The following is a 23220-nucleotide window of genomic DNA, read 5'->3' as shown; positions in this document are numbered from 1 at the left end:
GCGCGGTGGGCGGGTGGGCGCCGTGCGCAGCGCGGGTGCAACAGGCGCTGCTGCGCGGGAGGCGGGCGGGCAGGCGCAGCTGCGCGGCGGACCGGTCAGCCAGCGGGTGGGCGCAGCTCGCGGCGCCCTCCTGGCGGGCCGGCACCATGGTGCCCTGCGTCACCGGGGGTCTACGATGAGCCGGCCCTGGTGCCTGCTCTACTCCATCAGTGACAAGGACTGCACCAACCAGCTAGCATCTTTCATGACGCAACAGCATACATACATTTCATAATAGTTAACAATGTATTTCTCATGTGTTAGTGGCTAGAACGGGTTAAAAATCCCTCCACATCCATGAAAGAAGAGCTGTTGCAGTCTATGAACGGTGTTGGAAAAAAGAATTCCATTCTAGATTAATTGCTTTATCTGAAGTAAATAAGTTGAAAAATGCTCCAGACCGGAGTCATTAGCCTTACTTGAGCCTAGAGAAGCATGTCCTATAATAAAGTTTCTAAGGGAATTCAATCTGATTAATGAGAATGCCAGAAAACAATCTCAACATGATACAGTATATAAGTATCCAAACAAAGAGACAAAGAGTTCTCCATAACTGGAATTGTTTATGGTGAGTAATCAGGTGGTAGGAGAGGATAATCTGAATTTGTAATAATGCATCAGCTTTTAAAATAGCAAAGATTTCAGCAATAACTAGAAGATCTTTACAATTCAGCTGACTCATCACCACAATAAATCTTTAAGCTAAAATTCAATTTCTATCAAACATGTGCAGAATACATGCAGATTGTGCAAGATCATCTAACTGCATTCTTGGGATATTCTTAACATCGCCTCTATCCTTGAGAGCAGGCCTTGGAGGTAGCTTACCAGTTACCACACAACAATCTATTACAATAATAAAGCTATGAACACCCTCAACTTCAGAACTAAAGAACAATTAGTAAAACTAAATAGCATCAGAATTAAACCACCTGGAAGACCGTCTCTTCCCCTCCACTGTCTGCTAAGAGCATTAAGATCAACAAATGGAATCTGTATTTTCCCTCCACAGCCCAATGGGCTTTTTCACTGGTGGTATCAGTGTTGTAGATTTGTCTCCCTGCTGAAATGCCACTGCCACTTGTCCAGAAGCTGTAGCTAATAAACCTCGGCATTCCATCACATGCACACCATTGCAGTAAGCTCTGTTTCAACCCTGCCTTGTATACGCAAGTAAGACTTGCCACTTTGTCAATCAATAGTTTGATCATCTGCAGAAGCTTCGGTCACTCCCTGAGTTGGTAAAGCTCATCTGATAGCAATTAAACCCCAAGCCTTTTGTGTCATCAGCACAGTCTTGAGGAATACAGATTCAAGAGGAGCCTTCTGTTTCAAGTTTTCACAGATGAAAGAATTGTGGAGTTGGGAGGATCATCTAATCTACTCCAACTCCTTGCAATGCAGGAATCTCAACTAGCTCAACCATGACCGATGGCCATCCAACCTGTGCTTTACAACCTCCAATCTATATAGGATAGGGACGCATTTCCGTGTACTGCTCTGGTTCGCCAGAAGTTGCTTAGGCATGCTGGCCACATGACCCGGAAGCTGTCTACACACAAACACCAGCTCCCTCGGCCTATAGAGCGAGATGAGTGCCGCAACCCCAGAGTTGTCCGCGACTGGACCTTAACGGACAGGAGTACTATCAGGGATGAGCCAGAGGGTTCAAGTTCCCCAGAGGGAGGGGGAGACTTAGGGTTGGAGGAAGGAGGAGGTGTGCCTAAGGGGGATAATGAGGAGAGAGCTGTTGAAGTCAGTCTAGAGCAGGCATCCCCAAACTCGGCCCTCCAGATATTTTTGGGACTACAACTCCCATCATCCCCGACCACTGGCCCTGTTAGCTAGGGATGATGGGAGTTGTAGTCCCAAAACATCTGGAGGGCCGAGTTTGGGGATACCTGGTCTAGAGGAACAGACAGGGAGGGATATAGAGCCAGGGAGTTCACAGGAGCAACAAGGGTTAAGTCCCAGTTCATAATCGGGGGGGGGGGGGGAGGTTTAAGCCTGCTCTTGCGAGGTGTGTAGAGAAGAGGAGGGGTGAAAGATGGAGTGGGAGAATTCACCATTTTCTGGGTTGCTGGAAGGGTAAACACAGGCCTCAGCAGAGATCTGAACTGAGTGACTCTGATGAACATTCTGCTACAATATTCTGTTGTTCTAATCTCTTTTATGAAGGCAGGAAGGGCCATGCATATAGAAAAGTTGTATGAAATTCCACAAGTAAGGAGCTTGAGAGCTTTTCCACTTTCTCTAGCTCTGTTTCCATGGAAAAACAGCTATCTTTCTTGCACAGGAGTCTTGAAAATGCAGTCATCAAGCAGAGAGTGTCTCAATAACATTTTACACATCTTATATGAGTAATATATAAAGAATTGTAGTCTCTATTCAGATTTAATAAAACACTCCATTTATCATATCACATTTCATAAAACACACCTCAGCAAGGTCCATAGAGCAACAAAGCTACCGTATATCAGAAAAGGGAATTAGGAGTTATCCTGATCAATTGCCCATTTCAAATTCATTTAGTAAAACATAGTAAATTTTGTGCTATAGCAGCTGCATCACTAATTCAGGACAAAGTAGTGACGAAGATGGTCTTTGTTGGTCTTCCGGCGAGCTGCGGACATCAAAGGAAGTGCGAGATAGCCTCTCGGGGAATCTCGAGCTTAACGGAGCGCTTTGAAGTCACGCAAAGGCTCTGCGGACTTCTAAAACCTCAGGGGGGGTTACCCTGAGGGTCGTGGCACCCAGCTGTGCCCAGCGTGCCCTCCTACGCCTGGTTTTTCTAGGTTTTTATAGCCTGGGAACCGGGCGTGGGATTGAGCTGCGGGCGCGAAAGGGGAGAGACCACTGGCTCCGTTAAGCGCAGTCTCTGGCTTCCGATGGTAAGCAGCAAGTTCTCTTAAATTATAAATAATCCGTGTCAAAAGACGGAGGAGATAATTGGTTATTGATTAGAGATCGGATTTGTGAAGCTGTGGGGCGCAAAAACGGGGCCCGTCCCAGCAGCGGGAGAAAATGGCGCAGTAAGAAAATCGGAGGAGCTGAGCTATGGAAAGTGAAACTGACTGCCTGCGGAGTGAGTTTTGCAGAAGCCCTTGTTTATTTTGTAACAAGGCAAGTTTTGAGGGGTGAAAAGAATTACCTAAAGACTCTATATTGATACTTTGTCTCTATCTTGGTGGTGGATCTGCAAGTGATCTAGATACTTTGTATTATCTGCGCTCTAGCCCAGAAAATACGATCGGCTTTGATCTGCCTGAAAGCTAGAAGTGCTAGAAGGCAAAACAAAGCTTTTGGCAAAGATGTATGATCTGTTGTTGGAGTGGTATACAAAAGATGAGTTGACAAAAGAAGTGATGATTAAATGGGCAAAAGATTTGGGGCATAATATTGAATATGATGCGTGGTTGAAACTATGGAATCAAACTTTAAGATTTACAGCATGTACTGCCTTGAAAGAAAATGTATATAAGATGATGTACAGATGGTATTTAACTCCAGTTAAGTTAGCTAAAATGTATAGAATGAGTGATAAAAGTTGCTGGAAATGTAAAGAGAAAGATGGTGAATTTTATCATATGTGGTGGACATGCGAAAAAGTTAAAAGATTTTGGGAAAGTTTATATAATGAATTGAAAAAGATGTTTAGATATACCTTTCCAAAAAAACCAGAAGCATTTTTGTTAGGAATAATAGGAGGAGAGATTAGAAAAGAAGATCAAACACTGTTTATGTATGCAACAACCGCGGCTAGGACTTTGTTAGCCCAAAAATGGAAATTACAGGAATTACCTACAATTGTGGAGTGGCAGATAAAAATGATGGACTATGCTGAACTTGCTAGATTGACATGCAAGATTCGTGACCAGGGGGAGACAAGGTTTCAAAAGGACTGGAGTAAATATGTGGACTATATGGAGAAAAACTGTAGATCATTAAAAACTCTCGCAGGATTAAAATAAACCTTACGAATTGACCAATATGTTAAAAAAGGAACTGCAAAAAAAGGAATTAACAAGAAACCCGCATGAAGGGAGGGGGGGAAGTCATAGCTCGGCGGAGCAAGGTAAAAGATGTGAATATAAGATTTTGTATAAAAGATTGGTTTTGTTAATTTGTTGAATTCGGAAAATTGGAATAAAATGTATTTAAAAAAAAAAAGAAGATGGTCTTTGTTGTTTACAGAAACAGTAGGAACGAGCGAGAAACTAAAGAAAAGATTGCAAATTCACATTCAAAAATTATAATTTCCCCATCTTATACAAAAGCTAAAATACATTCATAAGCTAGGTTAGATGGAATAGCAGAAAAAATTATTTTACTTATTTCTTTATTGCTTGATAAATCACTTAGTCATCAACACTTCTAAGCAGTGTACCAAAAATGCAAACAAACCGATATGATGAATAATAACAGTAAAAATCACAACAAAACTGAACACTACCGTAAAATGCCTGCTGAAATAGTCACATGCTTGAAGTACAGAAATGATGATACCTGTCCAATCTCAGTTGGGTGAGAGTTATACCAGCTTGGGCCATAACACTGAATGCATGGCTTCTAGTAGTTACAAACTATGTGGTTGAGCCATGGGGGATCACCAGCAGATACTCCCCTGAAATATCACAGTGACTGGACAGGGATATAGGGAATCAGCTGGTCCCTAAGAAATCATGAACCCAAGTTGCGAATTAACAAGGGCCTTGAAAATTAATACCAGAACCTTGAACCTGGCCCAGTTACACATGAGCAGCCACTGCAAGTTTTAAAGCACCACTCTTATATGGTAGTCTCTCCCCATTGACTGTCTAGCTGCGGAATTTTGCACTAGCTGGCTCTTCCAAGGATAGCTGCACACAGAGCACTTTGCAATAATCAAGTCTTGAGATTGCCACTAGGTTCAGTGGTGCAGTAATAGTGTGCGGGGTGGCCCACCGCCCCGGGCAGCAGGCTGGACGGCGCTGACCACCTCCAACGGCCGCCACCACCACTGCTGCGCGCCGCAGCCACCGCCATGGAGAAGCCCCAATGCAAGCTCTGCTGCTTGCTCGTGGGGTTTGCCGTGGCGTATGCCTCCTGTGCACGCATGCGCCACGCGCCGTGTGCATCGTGTGTCATGATGCATGCGCGCGACGCATGATGCATGCATGCGATGGACACTCTGCCCCGCCCCCCGGCAGGGTGCCTTCGCGTTTGCCGCCACGGGCATCCAGGCGGCTAGCTACGCCACTGGCTAGGTTATCCCTGTTCAAAAAAGGCCAAAGTTGGCACACCAGCCGTAGTTGGCAAAAGGCACTCCTAGCCACAGGAACTACTTGAGCCTCAAAAGCCACAGACAGACTGAGAAGCAGGAGCAGAGACACAGTTTCCCTGTCTTACTCTCAATATAGGTCACCCATCAGGGCTGATTCAGTCTCAAAACCATGCCTGAAGACAGACTGAAACTGCTCCAGACAGTTTTTATCCGCCGGGAACTCCCGCAACTTCTCCACCATTTTTCTCTGCACCACCTTGCCCAAAAAAAGAATGCTGGTAATAAGAACTGGAGGCAAAGGTTCCAAATGAATAAAAATAGAGGTGAGCTCAAGTAATGTAGAGGTACAGCAGTAGAGAGACAACAGATTTCAGGAACAACATTCTTCATTTGTGAATAGCCCACTGCTGTGTTTAAATGATGCTACTATCAATATCTTCAGTAATCTCCTTTCTGTATACCGTGTTTCCCCCTTTTTAAGACACCGTCTTATTACTTTTTTTTCTCAAAAAACCACAGGGTGGCTTATTTTTGGTGGGATGTCTTACTGGTACCGGTATTTTTATTACGAGTCTGAGGGAAGGGAGGTGTGTGCGTCCCTGGTGCAGCCCTCTCTCCCCGGCCCTGGGATGTTCGCGAAGGGCTGCTCTCTCTCTCCTCCAAGGTGGGGACTCACTTAATAGCAATCTGCTACACTGGAGCTTCTTAAATCTAAACCAGTATAATGGAATCTATCTGTGTGATACAGTCCTAGCAGTAGCCTATACCTAAAGCAAGTAAGGATCTCTACCAGCCAGCTGCCCAAGACTGCAAGACTGTCTGAAGTTCCAACAACATAGCACTTTGCAGTGCTATCACTGATAGCAAAGAAGCTACCTGCTGAGCACAAAGAAGCCAGCTAAGCAGCAATTAAGATTGCTGACTTGGTAAATGGTAGCAATTGAGAAGCAATTGAGCCAGCGAGGTGAGGAAGCACGTGTTGTTAGGACCGGCAGTTTAACTTTTGTGTAAAGCAGCGTTTAGCAGCTCCTTTTAGCAGCTCGCAAACAGCGAAGGAAAAAGTCCTTAATAAATAAATAAAAGTCCCCAAGGCAAGGACTGCGATCCAGACTACTTACAAATCCTTAAAGGGGCAGCTCCACAGACAACCAAGCAGCATAAGGTAGAAAGAAAACTGCAGCAGGATTTTTAAAAGGCTGCTTTATGCCCGGTAAAAGCAATGAGACAACAATCAGACACGGGAGATTCCCGTTAAGAGGAAATCAACGTGCATTGAATGGAAGGGAATTTAGGGAAAGGTGGGGGGAAGCGAGAGGTGGGCTGTGTGTGTGTGTGTGTGTGTGTGTGTGTGTGTGTGTGTGTGTGTGAGAGAGAGAGAGAGAGAGAGAGAGAGAGAGAGAGAGACACGCAGGGGGGGGGGAGAGAGACAGACGCGCGCACGGAGGTCTCTCCCTAAAAGGGAAAACAGCCTTTGCATTCTTCAATCGCCCCTCTTTTCTTCCTCGTGCCTTCATCTCCTCCCCACCCCACTTTTCTCCCCTTCACCAAGTAGAGCTTACACAGCTTGGCTAAAAAAATTATTTTTGGATCTTTTTATTTAAAAAAATGCTCTCAGAAACGGGGAAGGGAAATCACAAGGCTTCGGCAGCCAGCAGCTACGGCTGTTCGGTGCATTTTTACAAGCTTTTAAAGGAAATACGTGTCTGTGGAGCGACAGCAAAATGGGGAGAGATTTTTAAGGGGGGAGTTGGCTGGCAGGAGGGGGGTTATTGCTAGTGGGTGAAGGGTCTATCAGTATGTCTTATTTTCGGGGTATGGCTTGTATCGCGCAATTGCTTAGAAATCCTGCTATGGCTTATATAATGACTACGTCTTAAAAAAGGGGAAACACGGTACATCCCATTGAGTCAAGAAGCAACAAAAAGAAATGGAGGTCTCTCCCAAAGGTTAATTAAGCATGTGAAATTTAAAGCAGTGTAAAGCTTTAAATGGCCTCCATACAAGATCTTAACACAGAACATTTCATATGTTGAAAACAGGGGGATACATATTGGTAATCTACAATATCTGTTTGAATGGCAGCTTTGTAACATGGACAAATGCCTGTTTGAGGCTGAGCTGACACTAGCAATGCTTGTTAGCCCCAGCAGAAACCTACTGTGGCAGTGCATAAAATGAATCTATTAAATAATTCTCAAATGGGAATTTTTGTTGCAAGCTTTATTTAAAATTCACTATCATCTCTTTCCAGCATAGCACAATACTGGAGAAAAAAATGAAGATGAAATCCCACTGAGGAAATGAAAGGTTCCACATTTGGCACCTAAAGATGAACATGGCATTGGTGTTTTTTTGTTTTGTTTCTTTGGAAAACAGCTAAACAGCTCACTATAGTGCTCAATATTAGTTTTATACTAAATCTATATTTTCTCATGAATGTGCTGAGCAAGACTGGAGTCTTCTCCACTGAAGTAAAAGGGCAATTTTAAAAAGAAAGAAAGAAAGAAAGAAAGAAAGAAAGAAAGAAAGAAAGAAAGAAAGAAAGAAAGAAAGAGCTTAAGGCTAGATAAATAAGTAAGTCACAAATGTTGAAACAAGCTAGCAACAACAACAACAAAAACCCTGCTAAATTAAATGCAGTTCTCAGCTCTTTAATTAAACACTGGTACTAATAAACAATGGTACAGTATACTGAGAGTGCATTAAAAGCTGAACAGTTTTAAGAGAGTAACTGGGAAACTCTTCTGTGAACATCTTATTGATGTGTAAATATTCATTTCTTCTCTGTCTCATTTTAATGTAAAGTGCAGAGCTTCATTTGAGTCATAGCTTCAGGATTTCTTAACAGCAAGACTCGCCTCTAGAATAAAGGTAGTAGGACTAGTGACTATGAAAATTTGCAGACTTATTCCTGTCTCCCCTTCCATGTATACCAACAAAAAATATATCATAGAAACCGTAACCTGCAGCTACTTGCTGTTGAGCACGTCAGTTCTTGGTGTATCTGTTGTGTTTTAAAAGGTTGTTGGTTGCTTTGAGGACCAAAAAGTGATACAGAAATGTTCTAAATAAATAAATACATTTGTGGATATGCAAGGCAATCATATGGGATCCATCTCATGCACAAATGAGGCCTTGGCATGTTCTAAATTCTTAGCATAGATTTTTTTTTTTGAAACATGCCTGTTCAAATGCCATGTCATTTCCCCTAAAACAACTGGTCACCTGGCCAGGTTCCTCACTTTTTGGCTGACTAGAAACCTGAATACAGCTTGAAGTGCACAATATCCAAGCACAGAATCCAGGAACTGAAAAATTGAAATACACTACAACCCCTTTAACAGAGATATGCTAGGTATCAGTACAATGCATGAACTGTAAGTCAAGGCCAGCCTTGCAGGCATTTTTTAAAAAGCCTCAAGATTGATTGGAAAACTTGCAGATTTGAAAAGATTCAGCAACACTTCAATGACAACACTTGGAGTACTTTCCCCAGCCACCTTATTTTAACATCTCTGTCCTCAAGTATATAGCACAGATGCCAGGAGTGTCTCAGAAATGATTTGTAGCTAGAAAGTGTTGATATTTACCTTCTTGCTTGGTTAATGTTTCTTTGACGTTAATATAAACTTTCGTGCATAGTGATATGCCTCTACAGAAAATTCATGAGGAACATGGATGCAAAAATCAGCAGAAACAAGGAAGGAGACAGGATGGGAAAGAAATCAGTTGGAGAGACAGATCAGTCAAGGAAAAGCAAGTAATTAAAGTACATAAGGAGTTCAGTGTACATGTAAAACATGACAGGGAGCTGTGGTTTCAAGGTTTTCAATGATGGCAATATTGATGGTTGTAGCCTCCCATTCCCTTGGTCTTAAAGCTTTTTGCACAATGATAGAAATTTGGACCAGAGAATTTTCTGAGCAGAATTTAAACTGCATGGGCAGGTCTGACTGGTTAAAGCAAAGTGCAATTTACACAGAATTATGTCTATCATTTTAAAATGTCTATTTTATGACTGCTAAGATACACCTAAAAGATGGGGGTGGGAGAGGCTGTAAATTTCAGTACTGAATATTTTGCTGTTGAATACACATTTCCAGTGATACATACCCTGCACTGCTTCTTGCCCTTCCTTCCCTATACCTAACAGACCAGAAAATAGCAGAATTTCTTTTACATAACTGCTTGCTTTGCCTAATTTATAGTTTGCGAAATTTACTTTTGCACCTGGCCTGTTACTGGCTAGGCAAACTCCAGGCATAGGCAAACTCGGCCCCACAGATGTTTTTAAACTACACCTCCCATCATCCCTAGCTAACAGGACCAATGGTCAGGGATGATGGTAATTGTAGTCTCAAAACATCTGGAGGGCCGAGTTTGCCTATGCCTGATCTAGTCTGACACCTGGCTTCCTAAAGTAGCTAACCAGATGCCCCTGAGAAATCCCAAAGCATGGTGTGGGCAACAGCTCTCTCTCCTGTTGTTTGTCCCTAGCAAAGTGGTTCCAAACCTAGAGGGAACATGCAGAGCCGGCTCTACGGCCAGGCTGGGTGGTGCAGGGCGCCATGGTGCCGGCCCGCCAGGGGGGGCGCCACGCAGCCGTGCCTGCCTGCCCGCCGGCCGCGCAGCAAGCCCACCGGCCCGTCCGTCGCGCAGCAGCGCCCTCGGCAACCGCGCTGAGCCCGGCCGCTCAGCTGCCCGTCGCGCTGGAAACCGGGACGGCGGGGGTGGCGGCAGCGGGATCCGTCGCACCAGGGCGCCAAAGGTGCTTAAGACAGCCCTGGGAACATGTAGCCATCATGGCTAGTAGCCATTGATAGCCATTCATTTGTGAATACATTTGGCTTGCCTGGACTTTCTGACCAGAACATCTTTAAGGTTTATATACTAAGGAAAGTGTTCCAATTTTAAGTGGCCCAATATTAAATGCAACCTGGTGTGATTAAAAAAGCCTAAAGGCACATTTAGATTTGCATTTGTAATGACCTAGATACATCAGAAAAGCCTAACACTGAAGAAGCAATCAGTGGTTTATCCAGTTTGAGAAACAGTAGCCAAGACTTCCAATTCTAGGTTAGCTGCATTACCTGCAGAAAATATTTCAGCACAACAGCACAACATTCAGGTGAAATTATTTATTTATGCCCCATCCTATCCTGTTGGTTCCAGCAGACATACAAAAATTCACTGAAGTAGAAAGCCCTTTGGGGCCATGATAATCTAAGTAATGGGCATAGATGGGTTGAGGAAACTACCGTAAGTAGGTCAAAGTGAAAACAGAAAAAAAAATTCTGTCCTTATCACTCCTCTCCCAAAATACAGCTATCCCATGATGTACACTTCATCATCACTTGATCAATCAATCAATGACTTAAAGCAATGTGCATGAACCAAGCCTCTGTGGGACTGGAGAACACCAAAGCTCTCTCTGGGTTATGAGAGCTGTGATGGCTCATTGAAACATGCCAGTCACCATGTGCTGAGCATACATGTGTGAAACCACTCTCTGTGTGGGTTCTCTTGCATGTGCACACATAGCTCCTTAGCATTTGTTCCTAACACTAAAGGTAAAGGTAAAGGGACCCCTGACCATTAGGTGCAGTCGTGACCGACTCTGGGGTTGCGCGCTCATCTCGCATTATTGGCCGAGGGAGCCGGCGTATAGCTTCCAGGTCATGTGGCCAGCATGACAAAGCCGCTTCTGGCGAACCAGAGCAGCGCACGGAAACGCCGTTTACCTTCCCACCGTTTACCTACTTGCACTTTGATGTGCTTTCAAACTGCTAGGTGGGCAGGAGCTGGGACTGAGCAATGGGAGCTCACCCCGTCGCGGGGATTCGAACCACCAACCTTCTGATCGGCAAGCCCTAGGCCAGGGGTCAGCAACCTTTTTCAGCCATGGGCCGGTCCACCGTCCCTCAGACCATGCGGTGGGCCAGAGTATATTTTGAAGGGGAAAAAATGACTGAATTCCTATGCCCCACAAATAACCCAGAGATGCATCTTAAATAAAAGCACACATTCTACTCATGTAGAAACACCAGGCAGGCCCCACAAATAACCCAGAGATGCATTTTAAATAAAAGGACACATTCTACTCATGTAAAAACACCAGGCAGGCCCCACAAATAACCCAGAGATGCATTTTAAATAAAAGGACACATTCTACTCATGTAAAAACACACGGATTCCCAGACCATCCACGGGCCAGATTGAGAAGGCGATTGGGCTGCATCCGGCCCACGGGCCTGAGGTTGCGACCCACGTTCCCCATTCCTAACACTATAACTTATAAATCTCAGTAACAGTTTGAGTCAATGCATATTAGACAGGAGGAAGTGTTTCCTGTTAGAGTCGCCACACACCCTGCATTGAAAACATTATCAATGAAAGCAGGAACAAAACACAAAGGTTAATTTTTGTATGACTTGCCTGCATGCCCAAACTAGGTTGCGTGCTGGTGGATCTTCCACGAAATACCTCCCTACTGTATCTTAAGCACTGCATTATTGCAGTGAGTTCTGTGGTGACTTTAGGATATAGATGAGCCACACTCTGCATCCTCTTTCCAGACAGTACTTTACTACCCAGAAGTTTTAGGTTATGCCTCCTTGGACAAAGGGGGATCTAGTCAGCACTAGGGCCAATATGAGGTTTGAAGCTCCCCACTATTCACTCCCACCTGCCAAATGAAGATATGGGTGACAGCAGCTCCTTCACATGGTACTTCTCCACTGAAGATCCGACGGTGCGTCACTGCACGTCCTCACCACTGCCTGAAGCCCGCTCACCCCTTTAGCTTACTGGGCTAGGCAGAGTCTGAATTAGACAAAATGTCACCTAAAGGGCAAGTGATCCATACTGAGCAAACACAATATTAAAAAATAATAATAACCAAATCTATACTGTACACTCATATTTTTCATTGAACATCTAGGGGAGTGAGCAGTATTAGCCTTTTAATGTCACCGCAAAGCAAGCTCACCGACAAGGACCTTGCAGGGTAAGGAAAGGTTTTGTAGATGCTTCAGCTAACTTTTAAAAATGAAAGCCAACGTCAGTGTTTAGCAGTAGGCAACATGGCATGGTTTGTATTTATATTAAAGCCTCAAAAGGCAGCACAATTAAATTTGCCAGTTCTGCTGTTAACAATAGTAACGGCGAGTTTTCATAACTAGCTCCCTGTTGAGCCATTCAAATATATAGCAGATTTACAACACCAATTATTTTAACAACATTTCTAATGTATTTCTATTGTGCAAACGCAAGTGATGTTCACGGCAATGACTACACAACAACTTCCTGCACGGGATCTCTATGTAAAATAATAGCACGGTGTTTGAAGTAGCTATGCCTATTATATATTCCTCTTCCATTATTGCTATTTTTCCTATTCACAGCCACTGAAGCGACTATCTATTTCAGTTAATACAAAACAAAACAACACATACAGTGTATTGGCTCTCAGATGCCATTATTTGATTATTCTGTTTAAGGAGACTGGAACAGGAATGCACATTAGTGGCGCTAGATCAATGTGCAGTAGTAGCAGAGGCAGCAGTTGTAGAATCAGTGTGCACAATGACACCACCACTAGTCAAATCGGCTCTCATGGCACTGTGATGGTGCCACAGCAATTAGAAAAAGATCTTGCCAGCGTAGGAGTGTCAGTGGCACTAATAAGTCAATTTCTGCTGCTGAAATTTTGGCACCACGTAAAACACTGGGCTAGCACACACCCATGTTTCCAGATTCTCAGTCTACCACTGATGGCGCAGCAACTATAAATAATTGAGCCACTACTTAGGATAACTTGGAGGAATTTTTCAGTGCTTGGTGAGGCATTGGGCAAATGCAGGCATTACCCACATATTTTATACACAAAAGTTTCACTATTCTTCTTCCCCACCCTTTTCTACTACTCAGAATCTGTTTATGCATGTATATGTTTCACCAATACCACACATTATTCTGTACTTCTGTAAAGAAGAACATGAGCACACTGTTCCACATTACATAAAGGGTTCTTAGTTTGGTGAATATGTAAAGTAAACCTGAATAACCAGAGACACACTATATTCCTTTTTCTACATGTATGGAAACTGTATTAAAGTTCACCCATTTCAATCAAGAAGACAGACTGAACCTTTCAAAACTGCACCTATTTTAATGACTGATTTCAAAACTTTGGTTCCCTATTATTCCAGTATAAGGCTTCTGTCTCCTTGATCAATACACTGTGGAGGGAAATATGAAATATTAATGTTCCTCTCCGTATATAAGACAACCAAATTAGATGATACATTTAATGCATGAATGGCATCAATGGAAACTTCCTTTCCCTTGGACTAATAAGGGCAGTGGGGCTGGGAGGCCGGGGGGAGGGGGAGGGAGGTACTGTGAGGTCCTTAAATCCTTCTCCCCTAAACCACCCCGGTATTATTTGGAGGTGGGAATTACAATTGTTTCCCTAACTGGGAGATATGCTATCTGGTAGTACTCCTCCTACATCCGGCTGTTGCTGCTGACACAGGTATCTAGCAGGTAGGGGTGCTTTTTTACAAAATGTTGGTATGACAGCTGCAAAAATATCATAGCCACATAGTGGCTAACACATTGGTAACCTCAAGACTGAATTACTGTACTGCAGTGATTTCCAGTGCAGAACATGGCAGCACACCTCCTGACCAGTACAGTTTATCATCAGCATAAAATATTTTTACTTAGTCTCTACTGGCTGCTACTACTTCTACTACTACTACTACTAATTTTATTATTTATACCCCGCCCATCTGGCCGGGTCTCCCCAGCCAATCTCTACTGGCTACTAATATGCAAATTTAAGGTATATAAAGCCATAAACAACATGAGCCTAGTTTACTTGCCCTATATCAGTGATGGGCAACCTTTTGAGCTTGGTGTGTCAAAATTCGCCAAAAAACTGAGCATAACTCGGGTGGTGTGTCACTTCGAGAAAAAACCCATAATTTCACGATATTTAGAGTTTAAATAACAAAAATTTATAATTGTAATATATAACTATTTAATAAACCAAAAAAATAATTATTTTTTAAAAAATAATAATTACACACACACACACACACTGAGCTACTCTCACAATGGCTACCAAGCCAATACTTAGCAGAGGTTGCAGAAAAATTCCCTCCGAAGGCAGGGGACGTTCCTCCCTGGGATGCGGCAGCAAGCGGGAAACAAAGAAGCCGCTGAGCGGAGAAAGAGGGTTTGAATGTGCTGCGCCAGCCTAAACGTTGTCAAACCCCGCCCCCCCGCCGGCCCTATTGGCCAGCCAAGAGGCTCGGCACAGCAGCAGGGATAGGCTGGAGCAGGGGGCCGAAACACGCCCCCCTGCTGAAGCGGATCCCGTTCGCAAAGTCTCCCCTCTCGAAAGAGGAGAGATCTTTCTGCCACCGGCCAGAGATCACTGCGTGTCACTGGAAATGGCTACGCGTGTCAGTGCTGACACGCGTGTCATAGGTTTGCCATCAGGGCCCTATATATTCCTGCTCAACCACTACAAACACAGCAGAGACAGTGCTTCACAATGACGCTGGTTCCATGAGTGCCAGGAGCTTTCAGTGTGGCAGCACTATTGTTCTGGAGCTCCTTCCCAATGAATACTATGCAAGCGCCCTCTGTATAACCTTCTGTATAAACCTCAGCAGGAATTTCGAAGGGGCTTTTCATAAAGACCTGAGCTTAACTTGAGAATCATTACATAACAAAGGACACAGGTACTGTAATGAGTTCTCACATGTCATCCTGAGTCATATCGGCAAGGCATCCCGCTTAAGGGCTACAACAAAGTTACAAGGGTGTCTCTACCTGACACATCTTATTTTGAACATAGTGATCTTGTCTGGACTGAAAGGGACAAGCTTGAGTCTCCTCAGCAAATGCACAAAGGACACTTGGTTTAATCAAGATAGGATATGCTTGCCTGGCTGGGATCTATTCACTCTCAAGAGTAGGATTAATGGCCAAACTATAAGGAAATCAGCCCTGAGTGCTCACTGGAAGGACAGATCCGGAAGCTGAGGCTCCAATACTTTGGCCATCTCATGAGAAGACTCCCTGGAAAAGACCCTGATGCTGGGAAAGATGGAGGGCACAAGGAGAAGGGGACGACAGAGGATAAGATGGTTGGACAGTGTTCTCAAAGCTACCAACATGAGTCTGACAAAACTGCAGGAGGCAGTGGAAGACAGGAGTGCCTGGCATGCTCTGTTACAACAACAACAACAACAACAACAACAACAACAACAAAAAATAAAATTCAGAATTAGCCCTTGAACAAATTAAGAAAAATCAGAGTTTAAAAGAGCTGGTGCTTAGTGCAAACCACTACTTTTATCTGCCAAACAGTGTTTCATTTTGTTTCATTTCAGTACATCATTGAAGGACTAATTTCTTGGAAGTCATTGTTAGTACAATTTAAAAAATCTGTACATCGTCCATATTAAAATATGTGGGGGCCAAAATCAAGGGATGGGGGAAACATACAGATATTCACTTTGGGGGATAATAAGCTCCTATTCAAAAATTCAAAATTTTATTAAACTCTTTGTGGCTATAGAAGGACAAGGTTGTTACATGAAAACTTCATTACTTACCTCAAATGTGTTACCAGTTACATCTATCTCTGGTGGCACAAAGGTACCTTCTGGGTCATCTTTAAAAAGAAGCAGGGATTAAGAAGTTAAAGTAGAATACATTCAAGTAGAATGTTTCAAGAACAAAATTTCAAAAATCCTTTCAGTAACTATAGAGTAGATTCTTTTGACTCCTGAATTATATAAATGCAGCAATAGGCATTGCAAAAATAAATAAATAGATACAATTATTCCCTAACATTTCCTCTTTAAAAATGGCATTGGTATAGGTGTTCTGTATAACTCACTAGTAATTCTATTTAAGAAATTACTAATATCTCAAATAAGAGTGATAAAGACATACCTTAATATCACATGTGCCTAATGGGGGGGGGGGAACAAACTGCAAACTATTTGATCCTTGTCATGTGTAGCTATCTTGAAGGTTAAAAGCCATCAATCCATTTCAAGGATGAAGAAGAAGGCTGACAGACTGATAGATTCTTACAGACTCCAGATCTTAAGTTGCTGACTCTGGGCTCTTCTGGAAGATATTTCTAGCACATTCTGTCTTACAGGGTCAGAGAGACCTTGCATAAAGACAGATACAGGATCTTCCAGTTAATTTATTAGCATCTCCATAGTAAATTATCTCCCCAGCAGGGAAGTGGCACACCTGAGGTACCACATGGTCTGATCCTAGTCTCCCACCAGCACAACCTCAGAAACAAAGTGCGATCCAAAGTATAAATTTACTCTGTTGGGTTTGTTTGATAACACAATACAGTGGTACCTTGGGTTACAAATGCTTCGGGTTACGCGTTTTCAGGTTACGGACCTCAGGAAACCCGGAAGTACCGGAAAGGGTTACTTCCGGGTTTCGCCGCTCGCGCATGCATAGAAGCGCTAAATCATGCTTTGTGCATGTGCAGAAGCACCAAATCACATCACATACATGCGCAGACACAGCGCTGCAGGTTACCAATGCTGCGGGTTGTGGAAGTGCCTCCATCACTGATTACGTCCGCAACCCGAGGTTCCACTGTATGATCAAAGCAGTATCTAAGCTTAAAATTGGAGCTCTATAAACCAGGGAGGGACTCATTTAGGAAAAAGCATCTACTGTAAGTCTGAACAAAATATGGAGGCAATTTTCATGAATACTATTAACTGAATAGGAATATATTTCCCCCCACCCATTCATCATTTGGGGGGATTATAGTGAAAGAGGATTCAAGTGTTCGCCTTAGTCTCCACTTATGCCACATAAATCTTAAATTTCCAGTGATAATGATGATGATAATGACAACAGCGGACACAAGGAACAAAGGCTGCAAGGAGGTTTGAAAAAATAACTTAACAGTCTCAGTTGCTAAGGGTAAATACACTGCAGGTGGGTGGTGAGCAATATCATGGGAGGGGTGTTTTTTAGGAGTGTGGTCAATCTGTGAAACTCCCTTGTTATTTTTACTATTGGATGTTATATGTTGCTTAAGTAATCTTTTCATATTTATAGTACTGGAATGTGGTTGTTTGGTAAATTATTACTTTTGCTGTTGTTTTGCTATGTTAGTACGCTATTATTATTATTGATTTGCTATGTTCTGAAATTGTTACTATGATACTGCTTTTCTACGTTATCATGAAATTGTTTTTGTAATGTTTGTTTGAAATGCATGTGTTTCTTTGTTGCAAGGCACTTTGAGCATGATTTTTGTGTGTGGAAAAGCACCATACAAACAAAATGAATGAAATTATTTCTAGGTGCAAAACTGAAATGGGTGAACATTGCACCTAGGAACAGTAGCAAGTGCAACACTGGAGCACTTTGTTATCAGCAGGTTAAGTTTAGGGTGAAATGGACAAATCAAGACAGAGACATCTCCTTTTAAACAAAAACATCCAAGGAGCAGTGCTTGAGGATTTCAGACATGCTCAATGCATGCTTTAACACATCACTCAATTGAGGCTACTGAATCATTGGAGAGAGGACACCATCAGTGCAATGCTACCCACAAATTCTGTTCTCTTGTCATTTCAACAATTACATCAGAGTTAAATGCAACCTAGAAAGACATCATCAATGAACTTGAGAAGAGAACTGGAGATTTAGAAATTATGACATGGTTGTTAAATAAATTAATCTTTTTTAAGAAAAGAGAGAAAGCAGAGAACAAATAGGTAGTAATAAGCTTGCTGAAGATCTCAAAGGCTTCAGCACTGAGTATATCAGTTCAATTTGTTTAGCTTCAGTTCCTACCAACTACTATCAAAAAGTCTAAGACAGTCTATCTTTCACATTACAAGAAATTTCAAAACAGAATTCTGGTTGTATGCAAGCAAGGCCCCTTAGAATGCAAAGGTGCTGGACAGCTGTTTCAATGACCATAAAGCTCCATGAAGCTATTTAGGCATGTCTAAGTTCTGACAAATCAGAAATGGCAATCTGAAGTCCAAGAAAGGGCAAAGAGAAAAATTAAGACTGATGGGTCTCCAGAATATTTATATAGGAGTCTTAGAATTAGTGAGGAAGTTGTACCTGGACAAATAAGAAAAAACAAATGTGATAGAAGGAGGTCTTAACTTTACAGGGGGGGAAGCAAAAATGGGACAAGTCCATATTCCATTTCTCACACTTGCCCCAGACGTGGAAACTCCAGATAAGACTAAACCAACAACCAACACCATCTCCCTGCACTATTTTATGCTGAGTAAGGATGCTACCTCTTCCTCCTACCCACCCATCTCAGAGATCCTCATATATAAAACGGCACATCAGTGAGAGAGGTTATATCTCTGTCCTATAGGAGTTGGGGACCTGTGGTCCTTCTAACATTGTTGGGATTCCAACTCCCATCAGCCTCAGTCAATATAGCCAATGCTTAGGGATAATGGAAGTTGGTTGCCAACAATATCAAGACAGCACAGGTTCCTCACCTGCAAGCCTAACCATGTCTACTCAGAAGTAAGTCCCACTGAATTCATTAGGGCTTACTCCCAAATAACCAGCACCAGGATTGCAGCCTAGGTTGTCAGGAGTCCTAAAACATTTAGAGAACACCTCTGATGACAGAGTAGACATAGTTGCCCCCACTACATATTTACTACAATGAGTTTTGAGATGCTGCTAGACAGATAATAAATCCACGCTGAACCCATTAAATCTTGTATTGCAAGCTGCTAGACCCAACTTAAAGGTGCTTGAAAAAATACAAGACATGAAAATAAAACCAATGAGCTTACATAGTACAGCTTGACAGACAGCATGAAAAATTTACCAGTACATAAGCAAAGTTGTATGCCCCATTTATCTTGTGTCACATAACCCGAGAAAGCTACTTTCTTAGAAATTACTGTTACTTGCCCAAGGCAGGTAGTTAATTTCAAGGCTGGCATAGTTACCCAGAATAAAAGGCAATACATCTTGCATCTGTGGTGGAGCCCTCAACTCTACTTCTGACTTGCCCATCTGCACAATGCCTCAGAAGAGTAGAAGTTGACTCTGATGTGCCTTCTCTTCCTCAGTTCCAAGCAGACAGGTTCCAGAGATCCATCCTTCCTCCAGTTGCTTACAGACAGCTCCCCACGTCACATTCATTTTTAACCCCATCTCTCCATATTTGCAAAGAGTCCCTGCCTCCGTAACAGAGTATCCTCTCTGTTGCTGGCTGGATGAGCATTTCAGGCCACAATTATATTAACAGAACATTCCAAATTCCTCTCACATATGGAGAACCATGTCTGCCCATCACCTCCACTTCCTCGTAGGTTTCCTCTTGCCACATCGGAAGGACTAAATATTACCCAGCTTTGCATCCAGGCTTCTTCATGACAATGTTTAGAAATACTGAGGCAAGGCAACATTGCTCTGATCATCTTAGCCAATAGTAGTTCAGCATACAGATTAATGGAAATGGGGATAGTTTGGAATTTTATTCTTAGCCATCATTATTTCCAACAAGTATGAGACCAATTCACTGGAGGAAAGGGACAGTAAGTTGTGTAAGGCCTATTGTTTGTTAACTATTTTTATGCCAATGCCAGCTACATCAGTTTTTACTAGGGCATCTCATCCTCAGTCCCTCACATCCTCGCCTAGTTGTAAGACTCTCTTTATATATAAAGCACATCCAGACAAGTGTATGGCAGCAATCATCTTGTGTAGATCCTTTGGAAGATATTGATTAGCCCAATGAATCGAATCTAAAAGCTTATTAAAATTTGAATTTGAAACCTTTGTTCAACACTGTAACAACTAAATGAACATACAGTATTAGTTGATATATCCTAATTTAGCTCTACGTGGGCTGACACTCATCCTTGCATTAAGAAATTACAGTTTCCAATCTAATTAAAATCCATGTACAAGTCTGATGGAGAGAATATAATGTTTCACTACATCCTCTCAGCATGAGTTTTTTGCACTTTGCAACGAATTGCCTAGGAGCATAAATACTTACCACTGATCTGCTCCATGAAGCATACATTGCCATTGGTGTTAAAAGCCAAAGTGTCAGGAGTAATGCAAAGTGTCTGGAAGATTGCAGAATGGGCAATGCTCTTCAGAGACTGGCTACACTCCAAGCAAACAGCCCAGATATCTTCCTCAGTGAGACAGCTATCCCGCAGTGACAATACATCAGCAAGAGACACGTTCTCCTGCCAAGACATGAATTCATAAATTACTCCACATTTTTTGACATTACTTGTAGCCAATTGTGTCAAATATAATCTATAATACACAAACCCAACATGTTTCCAGCAAGTTTAAGGCTTTCTAGGACAAAAGATCTAGAAGACACATGTCTCTTTCACACAGTGCACTTTTATGGTGCCTTCCAGTTGTTCCATTCCTCTCCTGTTCTTCTTAATTCTCTCCCCCCTACTGTCTGTGGCACTCTTTTTCTCTAGTTGAAGCTGTCTACAGATTCCAAAACGTATTTCATCTGGAACAGTTGCTAAGGCGATTGTCAATGACATAGCACAGGGCTTGTGGGGCACAGCTATGAATGAGCAGCACAGGAAAAATGAAACCATTCCATCTCCTTCCCTTCCCCCAAATAGGTTGTTACTAATGAAAAATGCACGGAATTAACGTAAATCCAAGATGAGATATATGGGACGCAGGTGGCACTGTGGGTTAAACCACAGAGCCTAGGGCTTGCCGATAAGAAGATCTGAATGAAAACCCACCTACTTCCAGTACAAGTGGAAGATCACATTTACATTCCTACTGGTATGTGCTTTTGGGGGGGCACATGTCTAGAGTTTGATGAACAGATCTTGCTCCGCTAAAGGCCTTTTGTGAATAGGGCTAATATTGGCACTTTACTGAAGCATCTAAAATTCAGTTTATCAAAGCACATGCCTTTGTATTCATATAGACAGGTAACATACACAGAAGGTACCAGTAATTCAGCACACTTTAAAAAGTGAAAATAGGCTTAGAATCATAAGAGTTGGAAGGGACCCTTAGGATCATCTATTCCAACCCCCTACAATGGAAGAAAACACAGCTGTCCCATACAGGAATCAAGCCTGCAATCTTGGCATTATCAGCACCATGCTCTAACCAGCTGAGCTAACTTCCATGACTTCGGAAAGATAGCAGTTTCAAACTGACCCTAAACATGGGCACACTCCAGCAGTGTAAGACCCACTGACTTCTGTGAGAGTTATGTTTCTGCTTATTTCTCCCACTAAAATCAATGGGATCAAGGGGGCAGCTGACTTTATGGGATTCAGCCCCCTTTGCTTAGAAGTCACGAGTCATCCTCTACTTTTAGGTAGCAGCCAGGGATTTCAAGGCGGCTTTTTCAGAAAGAAATCTACTAGGACTGCAGCCTCTCTACCTACATTGAGGGATTAAACCCCATTGATGCATTCTCTGTGTTTACTTAGCAACCATTGGCTTCAATGAGGCTTAAAAGAAACCAAGCCTCTCTTTACCTACTTTTAAAAACTTGTTTAATAGATCTCCTTTGCAACTGGCTGTACAAAAGGTTCACTTTTTTGTACAAAAGATTCACTTTTTTGTTTTCTAAAAGGGGTGTGGGGTAGTTTTCACTGAAAGGTGGACTGGGCTCAGCCAGTTACCTTTATGAAGCAATTTTGACCAATTGCTGCTGCTGCCGCTGCTGTCGCTGCCTATTCCCCGAAGGGTTAATAGCGGCCAACGGTTGTCAGGCCATGGAAATGTGGTTCCTAGGTTACATTCCCACAACACGGAAGGGCAACAGCCGCAGGTCAAACAGAGCCCATTATCCCCGGAGTGGCCTAGCAGGGCAGGGGCGATTCCACCCTCTGCCCCGAGACAAGCGCCACACACAGAAAGCAGCCGAGCAGGGAGGGAAGCTGGAAAGGGAAGGCGCGCAGGGTGGAGGCGACCGTCCAGGGCAAGTTTGCGCGCGGCGCCCGGGCTGCTCTGTCCTCGCCTCGGGCCACGCTCACCTCGTCCTCCGAGAGCGCAGGCAAAGGCTCGAAGTCGCAGCACGCCTCGTCCTCCGCTTGCTGCTCCTCCTCGGCAAAGTCACCCATGGCGGCTGCTTGCGCGCAGACGCCTGTCCGCCCGAGGAGAGGCCAGTCTAAAGGACCAGAGCTTCGCCGCTCCTGACGCAGCGCGCCCCGAAGTCAAGTCCGGGCCGCTCGGCTTCCATGGAGAAGGGCTGCCCTGTTCGATCTTTCTTCTGGTCTTTCTGTGTGTGTCTGTGTCGCGTCCTTCCCGACACCTGTGTGTGTCTGTGTTGCGCACTTCCCTACACCTTCTCAGCCACGCCGAGTTTGCAGCTGGGAGCCGCCGCCGCCTCCCCGCCCCGTCGGACGAGCGCCCAGGGCAACAGACGCTGCTTCGCGCCTCGCCTTCGCCCACCAGGCGACGCCCCGCCTCTCTCTGGGCCGAGAGAAACACACACCCACCCGCCCTCCCGCCCTTGGGATCGATTTGGAACGAAAGGAGGAAACGAAGAACTGGGCGGGGGCGGGGGCGTTTTGTTTTTAAAGGAGAGGGAACGCCACGTGGAACGCAGTCCACTTTCTAAAGCTCAGAAGGCGCTGTACTTGGGCTACAATCCAAGAGACATGCTCTAGAGACGAAGGCTGCAATCCTATTTGAAATTGAGGGAACCTAGGTTGGAGTCCAAAATCTGTACAATACTAGGGATTAAGGTCCTTTACGATCACCCTGTAATCTGAAGCAGTTTGGGCTGCAATCCTAAATATGCATACTAGGAAGTGAAGCTGCAATCCTATACTAGGACACTTTTTTATAAAAAAAATCATGCTTTTTTAAGGAAAGGGTTGCCCAGA

At 43.5% G+C, this 23220-nt stretch overlaps 1 protein-coding gene across 5 annotated transcripts in view; it reads right to left on the bottom strand.

Annotated features, from left to right (window-relative positions):
* The window catches only part of KNDC1 (kinase non-catalytic C-lobe domain containing 1), a 75631-nt gene extending 52826 nt beyond the window's left edge, over positions 1-22805 (bottom strand). For all 5 annotated transcript variants that reach the window (XR_004693922.2, XM_060274842.1, XM_035138280.2 and 2 more), the window contains exons 1-3: positions 22366-22805; positions 20376-20574; positions 15937-15995 (exon numbers count right to left, since the gene is read on the bottom strand). Coding sequence is in view for 4 of the 5 variants with exons in the window: in XM_060274842.1 (XP_060130825.1) it covers positions 15937-15995; positions 20376-20574; positions 22366-22452 (345 nt within the window). In the remaining variant the exon portion in view is untranslated. The remainder of the gene's footprint in view (positions 1-15936; positions 15996-20375; positions 20575-22365) is intronic.
* Between the last annotated feature and the right edge of the window lie 415 nt (positions 22806-23220).

Source organism: Zootoca vivipara, chromosome 5 (assembly GCF_963506605.1).
Source record: "Zootoca vivipara chromosome 5, rZooViv1.1, whole genome shotgun sequence".
Lineage (NCBI taxonomy): Eukaryota > Metazoa > Chordata > Lepidosauria > Squamata > Lacertidae > Zootoca > Zootoca vivipara.
This window is presented reverse-complemented; position numbering and strand designations above follow the sequence as displayed.